Source organism: Camelus dromedarius, chromosome 6 (genome assembly GCF_036321535.1).
Source record: "Camelus dromedarius isolate mCamDro1 chromosome 6, mCamDro1.pat, whole genome shotgun sequence".
Taxonomy (NCBI): Eukaryota; Metazoa; Chordata; class Mammalia; order Artiodactyla; family Camelidae; genus Camelus; species Camelus dromedarius.
Window position 1 is genome coordinate 62,145,043 of NC_087441.1, and position 13,185 is coordinate 62,158,227.

At 32.5% G+C, this 13,185-nt stretch overlaps 1 protein-coding gene across 5 annotated transcripts in view; it reads left to right on the top strand.

Annotated features, from left to right (window-relative positions):
• The window catches only part of SNX14 (sorting nexin 14), a 58,239-nt gene extending 45,350 nt beyond the window's left edge, over window positions 1-12,889 (top strand). For all 5 annotated transcript variants that reach the window (XM_031456005.2, XM_031456009.2, XM_064486886.1 and 2 more), the window contains 11 exons: window positions 18-101; window positions 1,658-1,758; window positions 3,476-3,587; window positions 5,479-5,519; window positions 5,654-5,773; window positions 7,650-7,773; window positions 8,044-8,208; window positions 8,384-8,479; window positions 10,939-11,030; window positions 11,715-11,771; window positions 12,658-12,889. In XM_031456005.2, the coding sequence (XP_031311865.1) occupies window positions 18-101; window positions 1,658-1,758; window positions 3,476-3,587; window positions 5,479-5,519; window positions 5,654-5,773; window positions 7,650-7,773; window positions 8,044-8,208; window positions 8,384-8,479; window positions 10,939-11,030; window positions 11,715-11,771; window positions 12,658-12,696 (1,031 nt within the window). In that variant the 3' untranslated portion in view covers window positions 12,697-12,889. The remainder of the gene's footprint in view (window positions 1-17; window positions 102-1,657; window positions 1,759-3,475; window positions 3,588-5,478; window positions 5,520-5,653; window positions 5,774-7,649; window positions 7,774-8,043; window positions 8,209-8,383; window positions 8,480-10,938; window positions 11,031-11,714; window positions 11,772-12,657) is intronic.
• The last annotated feature ends 296 nt before the right edge of the window (window positions 12,890-13,185 follow it).

The window sequence follows — 13,185 nt, forward strand, 5'->3', positions numbered from 1 at the left end:
ATTCATTCGTTTTACAGTTGGGCATGAGCCTGAACATTGGTCTGTCTATAGAAGATATCTCGAATTCTACGTACTTGAATCAAAACTAACAGAATTTCATGGTATGTTGTCCTTTTTGTATAAAACTTTACATTTCAGCATTAGCTTTCTTGAACGCTGTTGAACAAGATTAACTTTCTAATTTTAAGTAATTATACTAAAGAAATGTAACAGTGACACTTGTGTACACTACTATTGATGACAGAAATGTACTGTTTTTATCTTATTTTAGCTTATTTATTTTTTCAAGTTTTTACAATGCAAATTTATTACTTTTTAAATAATAATGATATTAAAAATTTAAAATATAGCTATCCTTTAAGTATATTTTAGAAAGGTTCTCTTTCCAATTTAATTTTTGTTTATCTTAATGTGGCGGAGAATTTAAACCAGATATTTCAGAGTTGCTGTGTTCTTTTGCCATCATCTGAAGTAAACATGTTTGCTATGCAACATGGCAAATATTTTGTTAGATTTAGTTATGGAGAAAACACCTTGTAGTTGTATGTTTCTTTTAAGGGTAGATCAATTATAAAAGGAGAACATTTTTTCTTTTCAGTTCTTTCTCTCCCTTCTCAGTCTCTCTTATCTATACATTTATTTTAATTAATATTAGACATATAGTCATGAAATATTTCCAGTCATTTTGTATATAGATTGTTAAGTTTGAATTGTGTGTTCTGAATCTTTTTATTTTAAAAAAGCCATATGGAGTGTCCCCTGAGCCAAATTCAGGTTTCTTCTGAATTGAGAAGGGCATGGAGACTTCTTCACCCTGCTATAAGAACAAAACCCACAATAAGGAGATTATTAGAAGACAAAAATACAAGGTCCCACTGCATACTTTTTTGCCCGGATTTTGAGTTTGTATTTGCCTTTAAATAGTTTTCTCTTTGCCTTTTGCCAGTCTGGTACAATGCCATCCTTGTCTTGGTCTTTCTCTGAGACTTTTCCTTTTGGTTTAGTTGAGAGAAGATCATTTATCTCCATAATTTAAAATCCTGGATCAACCAGTATTGGTTGGACTCCCAACAGTATTTTTCCTTTTTGGCACTAAAATTTCCAAAGTCAGCACTATCTGAGAAAAAAATGTTCATGGTTTTAAAATTTTGCTTTTAAGCTTACATAGCATTGGCAAGATACTTCCTTTTTCCTATGATGATAGAGTAGGTATTTCTTTCTTTCTTTCTTTTTCTTTTTTTAAATGGAGGCACTGGGGGTTGAACCCTGGACCTCATGCAAACTAAGTATGTGCTCTACCTCTGAGCAATATTGCCTCCCCTCCACCCCAGTAGGTATTTCTTTAGTAAGATTTTGTATAATAGAATCCCACCAATTTCAAAATAATCTCATGATAATTTTTTGAAGCTTTTTGTTTTTACTAGTATAGAAGGCTAAATAAATCTGTGTCAGCTAAAAGCAGTGATCTTTTGGTTATCAGTAGACTCAAGTTCTTTGTTCTGAACTTCTGTCTCTGAATTTTGTCAAGATTATTTAAAGGATAATGTCACATCTACAAGGCAGCATTGTGAATCTGAATTTGCCATAGTAAATCATAAATTAGGTTTTTAAAATAGTAACAGATCATAGTAATAACTTTCATATATATTAATTTCAGGCACATTTCCTGATGCCCAGCTTCCTTCCAAGAGAATTATTGGCCCCAAAAATTATGAATTCTTAAAGTCTAAGAGAGAAGAGTTTCAGGAATATCTCCAGGTATAGCAGCAACATAATTTAAAACGTCCTCTAATTTTCCCTTTTTCTCTTGTACATACATATGTGCTTTGCCTTAGAAATACCTGTCAGTGTGGATTTCTAGAATTCTTTTATTAAAAAAATTTTTTTCCCATGTGGAAATGGATCATTGTCAAGAGTGTGCTTTTAAAAAACAATGATGACCAGTGAAATACCAGGTATTTTCTTGGAGGGAAAAAAGTCTTGTGTTGGGCTTAGTGTAAAACTTCTGGTGTGGAAAGTTAGAAGGAAAGAAAAACTTTTGGTGTAAAAGATTAAATGCATCCTAAGAATACTGGGTGGTTTTTGTTATTTTGTGTTTTGCATTTTCTGAACTCTGGAAATTTCCCTCCTGTTTTATTTCTTAATTCTTTTTTTTTTTTCTTTCTGCAATTGTAGATGTTTTTCCAATTTCTTGGCATTTTCTTACTCTCTACCATTCATCACTTTAAATTAAATACTGTTTTTCTCAATGTGTGTACATTTTGTTTTGTAAACAGTGTAATTGATATATTTCTATTGTTGGTATAGTCTGCTTAAAAGTTACTTACTTGAAACTTCTCTAAAATTAATGTCTTTTTTCTTTAATAAAGTGAATAAGGCCAAAGAGTGGATACTTTCATTTGTTTTATTACAAAAAAAAAAAAACCTCCTTTATTTGGGCATGGAATTTTATAGTTTTAAGTGTTAATTCAGTTAAATTTCTATGTTTTTTAGCCAACAGTAAGTACTTTTAAGTTAAAAACATTTAACAGTATAAAGGAATATTTACATTTTATTTTCTGTATTTGAACTAATGAATATTTCAACCCAGAAAACATTTTTTGTATAAGTTTTTGGTGGTATGAAAATTGAAATATGAAATAACTATGAACTACTGCAAGGGTATTTGAACACAGCATATGCAAAAACCGTGTCTTTGTTGATATCATTAACCCATTATTTGAACTGACTAATTCTTTCTAAGAATTAGAGAACCTCATTCTAGAAGAAATATTTTCTGGTAATATGGAATTAAAAGTTGCAGTACTGGTATTTCATTTATATAGATTTCTGCTCGTAGAGCTTTGTAACTATGAAATAGTTACAAAACATTATTAGGTAAGACTGGGTTAAATTTGGCTTTAAAACATCAGTTTATCTTGTTAGAAAATAGTGTTGCAAGGACAGACAATAGAGTCTCCAAGTTGTTTCGTATTTCCATGTTTGGTTCTCTGCAAAACCCTTTATACCAGTTTCCTTTAATTATCAAGAAAGTTGTATGATACTGTAACACTTGTTCTGTAGTCGAGAAACTGAGAAGTAATATAGCTAATCTTGAATCTTCCTTCCTGTGTGTCAGGTACTGTGCTCAATGCCTTATCTAACAACGCTTTAAGTGGGTAGTGTTATCTTCATTCTGCACATGAGGAAACCGACTCTTAGGCAGTATAGGAACTTTTCTAGGGACACCTAGCTAGCGAATGGACAAGCCAGAATTCAAACCCATTCGTGTCTGACTACAGGGGTCTTACCTATTATGTGATGCTATTCTTTCTATAGATGTGCTTCGTTATTATTCTGAATATAAAATAGCTTTTGAGGATTTAAATTCGTTTTCTTGGTTAAAAAATCATTTTAATGTAGTTTTCATCACCCTTCTATATTTTGAAAACTTTTTTCCTTTTTTTTTTTTTTTTTTCTATTTTTGTTCATCAAGAAACTTCTGCAGCATCCAGAATTGAGTAACAGTCAACTTCTGGCAGATTTTCTCTCCCCCAATGGTGGGGAAACACAATTTCTTGATAAGATACTACCAGACGTAAATCTTGGTAAGTCAATTTAAAGAATCATGTAGAGTAGGATGAACTGAAAAGAAAGGAAGTAGTATTTTCAGATTAATTTAGAAAAATAGTTTATATAATGAAGCAATATATCAAACTCTGAAGGACTTTTTATACACTGTTAGTGGGAATATAAATTGGAAAACCACTTGTATGTATAACTGAATGACCCAGCAGTTCTTCTCTGAGATGTACACTTGAGAGAATCTTGTTTTCATGTTTAGGAATGTTCATAGCAGCATTGTTTATAATAGCCAAAATTGGAAATAACACAAATGTTTGTCAGCAATGGGGTAGGCAGATAAATTGTAGTAGATTCACAAAATGTATACGTATGGCAATGAATACCTGTATCATGCTTGGAACGGTGTTGATAATCTTAAAAATATAATGTTGAATTAAAGAAGCAAGACACAAAATTATATATACAGCATGATTCCTTTTATATAAAGTTCAATACCAACTAAGCGATAAGGTAAGTCTGAAAAATTTGAATAAAATTGTTAGAGATAATAATGAAAGAAAAGCAGTATTTCTAAGTCTATTTTATATAATGTAATCTTAAGTATATATAGAACTAAATGAATGGATTAAATATTATAAGTGGGCATTTGGCTTTTATCCGTATCTCTCCAAATAAATACATATAGTTGAGCTGAAATATTTGGTGTGTGTTTGGTAGGGGATCTTCCTATCTGGGGAAAATGTGAGAACATTTTTTATTTGGTTATATGTAATGTTTAGGGTATAGAATTGGGTAAACCTGGTTACTGACTAGGTTTCACTGAAGGAGAAGAAATGATCAAAGATGATCCAGGTTTCTATGTAAACAACTGGATGAATGCTGTCACTTGCTGAGATAGGGAATACATTTAGCATAGTTCTGAACTTGTTGAGTTTATAGAATCCAGTTCAAGAAATTTTATAAGGAGGAGAGACCAGGAGACAGGCATGAAATAGAGATTTGAATGCTATTTGAAATCAGAAAATCAGACTGAGGAAATAATTTGGCTCAGGAAGAGCATGTAGAAGAGAGAAGCATAGGATGAAACACTGTAATTTAAGGAACCTGGGAAATTCTAAGGCAGGAGTAGTTTATGGGGGGGTACCAAAAGAGAAATAGCCTGGTGAGGGGTTTGGAGGTGTGCATGTTATAAAACAACCTCTTTTTAAATTTTTCATTGTTTTTTGCTGTTGCCATTAACAATAGCAAAATTGCTGCTTTTTCTAAATGAGCTGAAAGAAGTTTAAGTTACATTTATCAATTTTGACTAATTTTTGTAGTCACTTCTAACTGCTTGAGAAAATCTTATGACGTTTAATATTTTATAATAAGGGAAACTGGAGATAAGATCAAGAAAAAATTCTGGCAAACAGGATTAGAATGTGTATTCTTAATCTGAAATTCAGGATATCAACTATTCAAATAGCCAATTTACATGTTTAGCAATTTTTAGGACTGTTTTTGGACTAACTTTTGCATAGTTTTTGATATCTTTATATACTCACTATTGCTTAAAATCTTTTGCAAACATTTCTTATGGAGTATTTCAAATATACACAAACGTAGAGAAGTTTGTATAATGAACTCCTTACCCCTTCAGCAGTTATCAACATTTGGCTTGTTCCGACCCTTGCCCTACCTCCCACGCCACTCGATTATTTTAAAGTATCCCAAATGTTGTATCTATAAATAGTTAAGAATGCCGTATTTGTTGTAAATTTTTGTTAAATGTGAAATGGTCAATTATAAATATTTTTATCATTTTGCTTTTTACTTGGCTGTTCAGTGTTTAAAGTTACCCAGTGAAGTATTCATATGAGCAATTATGCAGTATATTATGCCTTTATAAAATTAATATTTTACTTTTAATTGCAGGGAAAATTATAAAATCTGTTCCTGGAAAACTAATGAAAGAGGTGAATAACTGATTTATGTGCATTCTATAAAATGATAGTTATAAGCTTTTTAAAATATCAGTAAATTTTAATGAGTTGTATGATACTGAAAATCATAGTCTTGATTTTTGATTTTTATACCATCATCTCCACAGAAAGGTCAGCATTTGGAACCTTTCATCATGAATTTCATTAATTCTTGTGAATCTCCAAAGCCTAAACCAAGTAAACCAGAACTGACCATTCTCAGCCCTACTTCAGAAAACAATAAGAAGGTACTATACACTGCCTCAAAGAGCTATTAAGTTTGAAGTTGATATAGCTACTTGAGATGACTTTTCCATTATAAGGAGAATCCTGTGTTTATGAAATGGGTGGGACTTTATATTTTCCTATATGGAAATCGGTAGTTCCTTGGTTATTTGCTATAAGAGAGTAAATGTTTCTTTGGAAATTGTATTTGCAAGCTTCTACCATTTCTGTATTTTGGGGGATTTTTTAAAAGTTTTCTTAGATTGCAGATCAACTTCCAGTAATCAAGGAATTAGTTGCTATAATGTATTTGTTTATTTGATGGTATTATCTAACTTTAATGGCTTATAAAATATTTCATCCATTCGTTAAACCCTGCAGTTTATTATGTGCCTGCTGTTGAGGGCTAGGCACTAGGAATAAAAAGATAAATTCCCTATCTGCAAGAAGATTAGTTTTGTGCCAGAGAAGTACCCAGCAAGGGGAACGATGTGAGCTCAAAGAGCAGCCCTCCTCACCTCCCAAAAAACTTCATTTTTAAAAATTATTATTAAGGGTACATTTAATTTTTTTCACTTTGTAAGTTTATTGTTGGTAAACAGAAATCCAGTTGATTTTTGTGTATTGATTTTTAATTCAATAATCTGGCTAGACTTATATTAATTTTAGTAACATATCTATTAATTCTTTTAGGTTTACACACTTATCTGCAAATGATGGCAGTTTTGTTTCATTCATGGCTGGGACCTGTTACACAGGGCAAATGATTGCAGTGTTTCATCATTAAGTAGTACAGCGTAGCTTTTTTGGTAGATACCCTTCATGAGGTTAAAGAAATTTACATCCATGTTTATGGGTGCATTTAGCCTGTCATTTTTCTTTCTCATTCTGTTTTTGTCAGGTTTTTGTATTAGGGTTATATTAACCTTTTTCAATTTGCTGGTAGAGTTATAATTGGAATTACTAGTTCTTTAAGTAAGTGTTATCTTGGTAAAGCCATCTAGGCCTCAAGTTTTGTTTGTAGGTAGATTTTTTTAACAACCAATTTAATTTCAGTATTCTTCAGGCTTATTATTTCATGAGTCAGATTTTGATAAGTTGTATTTTTTAACAAATTCTCCCGCTTACCTAAATTTGAAACATTTTTGGCCTGAAGTTGTCCTCTTCGTTTTCTCAGACATCTGTAATTATGTCCCTTTTATTCCTGACATTGTTTGTCTTCTTTTTTTCTTTTTTAATCAGTCTTGTGAAGGTTTTGTCCATTTTATCATCTGATTTTGTTGATCTTTTCTATCAGTTATTTTTAGTTCCTTAATTTCTGCTATTTAATTATTACTAATGATAATAGTCTCTTTTTTATGTGTTTTTAGGATAAGTAGAGCTGAGATTTAGTTGCATTTTTTCATTTTTTTTGTAATTCTTCATATCTTATTTTTTTCACATATTAGGCCTTTGTGGGCTTTGACTGTTACTGTCCAAATAAACTACTTAAAGCTTAATGTTCATCTCTGAACATCCTTCGATTGAATAGTGATAATTTTTAAATCATGTTAGATTTAAAGTTAGCTATTGTTAATGCTTTCTATATCTTTACATGTTCATTTCCTCCTTTTGGTGTAAAAAATCAAAGGGGTTCTTTATGGGTAATAATTGTCTGTTGTGTCTAAAATGATTAGACTTTTATATAATATTTTGACTCCTCCCCCCAAAATCTTGTATTTTTTCATTCAGTTTTGGGTATAAATGTGGAATCTTGGAGGCAGATCTTAACCTATCTGATACTCTGTTTTGACTGGAAAAAGTTTCAATGCCTTTGCTCTGTATCACCTTACCTTTAGTAATTATTATCAGCAGGTATAGTAAACTATATCTTTTTTACTATTTCATCTTTTCCTTTAGCTTTTTAATGATCTGTTTAAGAATAATGCAAACCGTGCTGAGAATACAGAAAGAAAGCAAAATCAGAATTACTTTATGGAGATGATGACTGTAGAAGGAGTCTATGATTACCTGATGTATGTAGGTAAGAGCTACATGGTTACTGTTCAAACATGTTTCATTTATGTGTTGTATTTCTTCTGTGATGCAGATGAATGCTCTTGAGTATCGCCCCATTGTAAATTTTTTTAATTGAAGATACTTTTCTAAGAATTCAATATATATATAATTGGTCTTGAACATATTGAAATTACTAGTGTTTACAAATTAAATATTGACCATTTGTGCTTTTTGTATTGGAAAATATTCAGATATCTTTTTACCTTAACAAAGTGTTCCATGTGATCCTTCCCAGGAAGGGTGGTTTTCCAAGTTCCTGACTGGCTTCATCATCTCTTAATGGGAACTCGAATCCTCTTTAAAAACACCCTGGAAATGTACACCGACTATTATCTTCATTGTAAACTAGAACAGCTGTTTCAGGAGCACCGTTTGGTCTCACTCATAACACTTCTTAGAGGTTTGTATTTTCTCATGTTTCTTTCATGTTTTGTGTTCTCTAAATGATTTGAATTGGATCTGAAAGAGTGAGAAGTTTTGTTTTTCTTTGGTTTATTAGTTTTTCTATCACGAGGAAATACCTTGCATATAATAGGTGTAAATTCCAGCAGATGTTTCTTTTTGTCTCTTTTTAGATGCTGTATTCTGTGAAAACACTGAACCTCGCTCTCTCCAAGATAAGCAAAAACGAGCAAAACAGACTTTTGAAGAAATGATGAATTACATTCCAGGTGTAATATTTAAAAAGTTGTTTAATATAGATTAGTATTCCTTTGAGGTCACAATGTATAATTATTGAGGCTAATTTTTACTGTGAGTTTTTAATCTTAGAAATAGTTATATAAGAACTAATTAAAATTAACTCATTAGTTAATAAAATTTGGTTTTTATGGTGTTTGCACTGAGAACTTTAAGACAAGACTGTTTCTACTCACACGATAGTTAGATTCAACAGTAGCTCAGAATCAGAATGATTAAAGTGATGTGTTTGTGGGACCGTTGGAGTCCCGCTGCTCACTTCACCATGAGAAGAGCTCCACTGGTGTGTAGAAGATCATAATTCAGTCATTCATTTCAAGTTTATTGAGCACCTTCTATGTGCCAGGCACTATGTAGAGTGCAAGGGATATAAAAATAGTACTTGGGTAGCTCAGTCTGGCAGGAAGACAGACATGCAGACAAAACATACCTTTGACAACACAGGCATGTTCAAGTTACACAGTATCTCAAAGGAGGAGGGTGATCACTTCTGCTGTGAAGGAAGTAGGCTTGGACCACTAAGTAAATGAATGATAGCAATCTCTTACTGAGATGGGAGCTATGAGGAAAAAACATCGAGGGGTCAAAGTAGAGGATACTCAGCTTGGGACATTTTGCATGTGAAGAGTCTATACACTGTGGGAGGACATGTCTAGTAAGCAATTAGATATCTAGGTTTGGAAACTAGAGGAGTGATGGTGTCGGGTAGAGAGATGGGAGTCATGTGAGTGGGTCGGTATGCCAAGGGAGAAAATACAGAGTAAGAATGGAAGAGGGCTTTGGAGAATTCCTTCATACCTTAGAGAAGTCTCATCATTGAAAAGTGAGTCTCAGAATGGTCCTGCTGCTCTGCATGAAGACAGTTAAGTTAAATCCCTGGTCTGAATGTGAAAGGGAACAGAAGCTGTTTTTGAGTAAATCTTCTGTAGGTACACAATGAAGTCATTTCTGTCCTGTTTTGTACTATAGTGGCCTTCAGCATTCATGGAAGGTTTTAACAGTCTTAGTTTTGATATTCAGAATCACGTGGAAAGCCAGTGAATGTAATAATTTGTTATTTTGCTCAGGCATGAATTTGAATCACATCTGCTTCAAGACTTCCATTTAGAAAGAAGTAACTAGTGAGGAAGCTTAAAATGCCTTTCTGTTGTCCTCTCCTCGTTTCTTCCTTAGCGACCCCTGAAGGATCTGAAAGGATCACTTGTTTTTGTCCATTACGCTTCATGCATATTAATTGGGAAATTCTATGCAGTATCGGTGAACTGGAGGATTCACACAGATGCACATTAGGCCACATATCTTGAAAATATCAAGAATCTACTATGCTTATTACAAATTAAACTCTTAGGGTTAGACTTGCCTCATATAAGCAAACATAAAATGAGAATTTTCCATGAACAGCATTAAGAGTTTCATTATGATTGGGAGTGGGGGGAAAGACAAGTATTTGAGCACCTTGTTTACTTAAGAATACTTTTCTTTTCCTGCTTAGAGGAGAATATCCAGCAGAGATTTTAATAAGGACTGATTCTCTGTGGTAACAGGAATGATTCATAACAGTCAAACATGAATTGGAACTTTTGGGACCCTAAATTAGTATTTAAACATTTCCCCCAAAGATTGTTCTGTAAGATGGTTTATAATTAGTAATCATGCAAAAAGTACAGAAATAAACTGGTCATATTCACTGAAGAGAGTCTATGTTCACCATAAAATTAGACTTTTAAAAATATTAAGATACCTGAACATTATGAAAATAAATAGAGCAAAATGTAGACACCATCCTGTCCCCACTGTGCAGAAGGAGCCCTGTGCTCCAGTTTGGTGTTAATCCTCACAGACAGTTTTTATACATTTCTATACATATGTGTACAAATGTACATACATAATTTTAGAGTTTCCTTTTTTTTAATTGCAGTGTAGTCAGTTACAATGTGTCAATTTCTGGTGTACAGCATAATGTGCCAGTCATGCATATGTATACATATATTCATTTTCTTATTCTTTTTCATTCAGAGTTATTACAAGATACTGAATATAGTTCCCTGTGCTATATAGAAGAAATTTGTTTTATAGGTTTTTATTTTGTTTTCCTTGAATGAATAATAAAATATGTATTATTTCCCAACTGTCTTTTATCCCTTAATAGTATAAACCGATTTCTTTACTGCAATAGTCCCCAGGGCCTGCAGTGTGGTTTGCTTCGTGCATTGTGAATCTCCAAAAGGATACACGATGCTGCATTTGTCAGCTTGACAACAGAACCCTGTTTTTCCAAGAGCCTCTTGCGGAAACAATTGGTTTAGGAAATGCTGATTTATAGTTTTTGCATAAAACCAGGGAAATGGGGTAAAGATTTTGCTTTATGATTTAGTCTGTAATGAGTCACTTTATAATATAAAATTGTTTCACATGTGTCTTTCTTGTTTAGATCTGATAGTCAAATGTATTGGTGAAGAAGCCAAGTATGAAAGCATCAGACTTCTGTTTGATGGTTTACAGCAGCCGGTTCTCAACAAGCAGGTAAAATTCATTAAAGCAGGTGGACTAGTGTTGGCTGGGTTTGTTGAATGACACAGTAGGGTGTCTGGTATGTTATTCCACTATGAAGTGATGCTTTACTAAATCAAGGCAATGTAATTCAAACATTCGGTAGAAAAAAGTGTGTTTTATTTGTTAACTCTTTTTGCTGATTACCTTTTTTCCCCTTTACAATATGAATTGTTTTGGTTAAAAATAAATATATATTCATTGTAGGAAATTTGGCATATACTGAAAACTCATGAAATAAAGTAATAGTCTAAACAAGAATTCCATCATTCAGATTACGTAGAATAACCACAATTAACATTTTACTGTTCATACTCTGTACATATTGTGTTGAGATCTTAATATAGTTACAGTTTTGTACCCTGCTTGTTTCCTTAAAACTGTTATTACACATAAAATATTTAACACAACATGAATTATGAGGCACAATAATAAAATGTCTCCAGGTGGACACAGATGTATCTAACACTCACCTTAAGAATAGAACATTATGAATACTACTGAAGCTAATTTTGTGCTCATTTTATATTGTCAGTTTCATTCTCTACCTTCTCCTTTAGAGATAACCATAGTCCTGAATTTTGTGTTTATCATTTCTATGGGGGTTTTTTGTCCTTAATGCCTTAAAAAATAATTTTTTTTTTTTTGGTGCTTTAGCTGACTTACGTTTTATTGGACATTGTGATACAAGAACTGTTTCCAGAGCTCAATAAGGTAACTGAAAAGCAGCAGTTTTTTTATTCTTTATGTTTTTAATGGTATACTGATGTTTATTTAAATTAGGGACACAAAAATTAAGGAAATACTTGTGTTTCTGATCATTTTAAAAGTGAACAACCTTAACAAATCGCTCTTTATGTATATATTTTAGTTCAACATGCTCAAACACAGTGGATTTTGGGAGATAGGAACTTAATCCTCCCTTGATTTCCTCCCTCCCTAATTACAAGCAGAGAGGGACGTTAAACCCTGCGGAGTCTTCCTGGGGGAGGTGTGGGTTTACATCCTAGCAGTAGAATGGGCCGAGCTCTGCAGGCTGTTTCCTGCAACACTGAACGCTGTGTAAGTCAGATTTGAGTATTTTTGAAGCAGTTGAGTTTATATTAACCCAGGAGCACAAAATGAATTGGAATTGGAGGATGGTAGTAGTATTACTGTATTGAATCTTGAGGATTTTGAGTTTTGAGCATTGCTTTTTACTGTTTTTATTTTTTGACTAATCCCTTTGGTCAGATGAAATAACTGCTCTTCAAGGTTGTGATACAGCAATGAAATGTCAGTTTGAGGAAACTAGATTTAAATACAAGTTTTCAAGTTATAGCAATATTAAATTATACTGGAACAGGGTGGCGGTTATGGACATTTTGTATTCAACTTACATGGGAATCAGTATCAAGAAAGCTTCAGTTCTCTGAGACTTATGCCAGCTGATTTCCTGTGGGTTTTTAAGATATATATATATATATATATATATCTTAGGTTATATATATGTCTTAGGTTAGAATTTTAATACACTGGAACTGTTAAGCAATTCACAAATGAACTCTAGTTTTGTTTTTTTTTTTTAATCTTCTATTAAATAGATTTATTTTTACTTTAGGTACAAAAGGAAGTTACCTCTGTGACGTCCTGGTTATAAAAAACATTTGGATTTGGGTTTGAATAACCAGTTGAAATTTCTGTTGTGCTAGGGTAGTAGACATGCACTGTTTTTTTCTTTTACTTTTGTATATTTTGTATATATCATGTAATTCAGTGTCTGAAATTTTGGATTTTTGTTTTGTTTTGTTTTAATAAAGACTAACAGACTTAATAATAATGATTAAAGGTGATTGGGTCTCATAGCCTTTCATTTTGCTTCTGTTATCCAAATTTTATTAGACATACATCACTTGTTATTGGTGTTTTTTAAAGAGATAATTCATAGTCTCCTTGGGGCAAATAGATAAGACAGATAACCTTTGTATTGTATCACTTTGAAAACAATCATGTCTCATGTGGAGAAACAGAAGTAAGATCTGCTTTGCTTTCTTAGAGTTAATACATTTTAGTAGATTCCCTCCCTACCCCTTTTCATTTTTCTACATAGTGAACTGTGTGTCTGTAAGGAAGACATTCTTTATGAGTT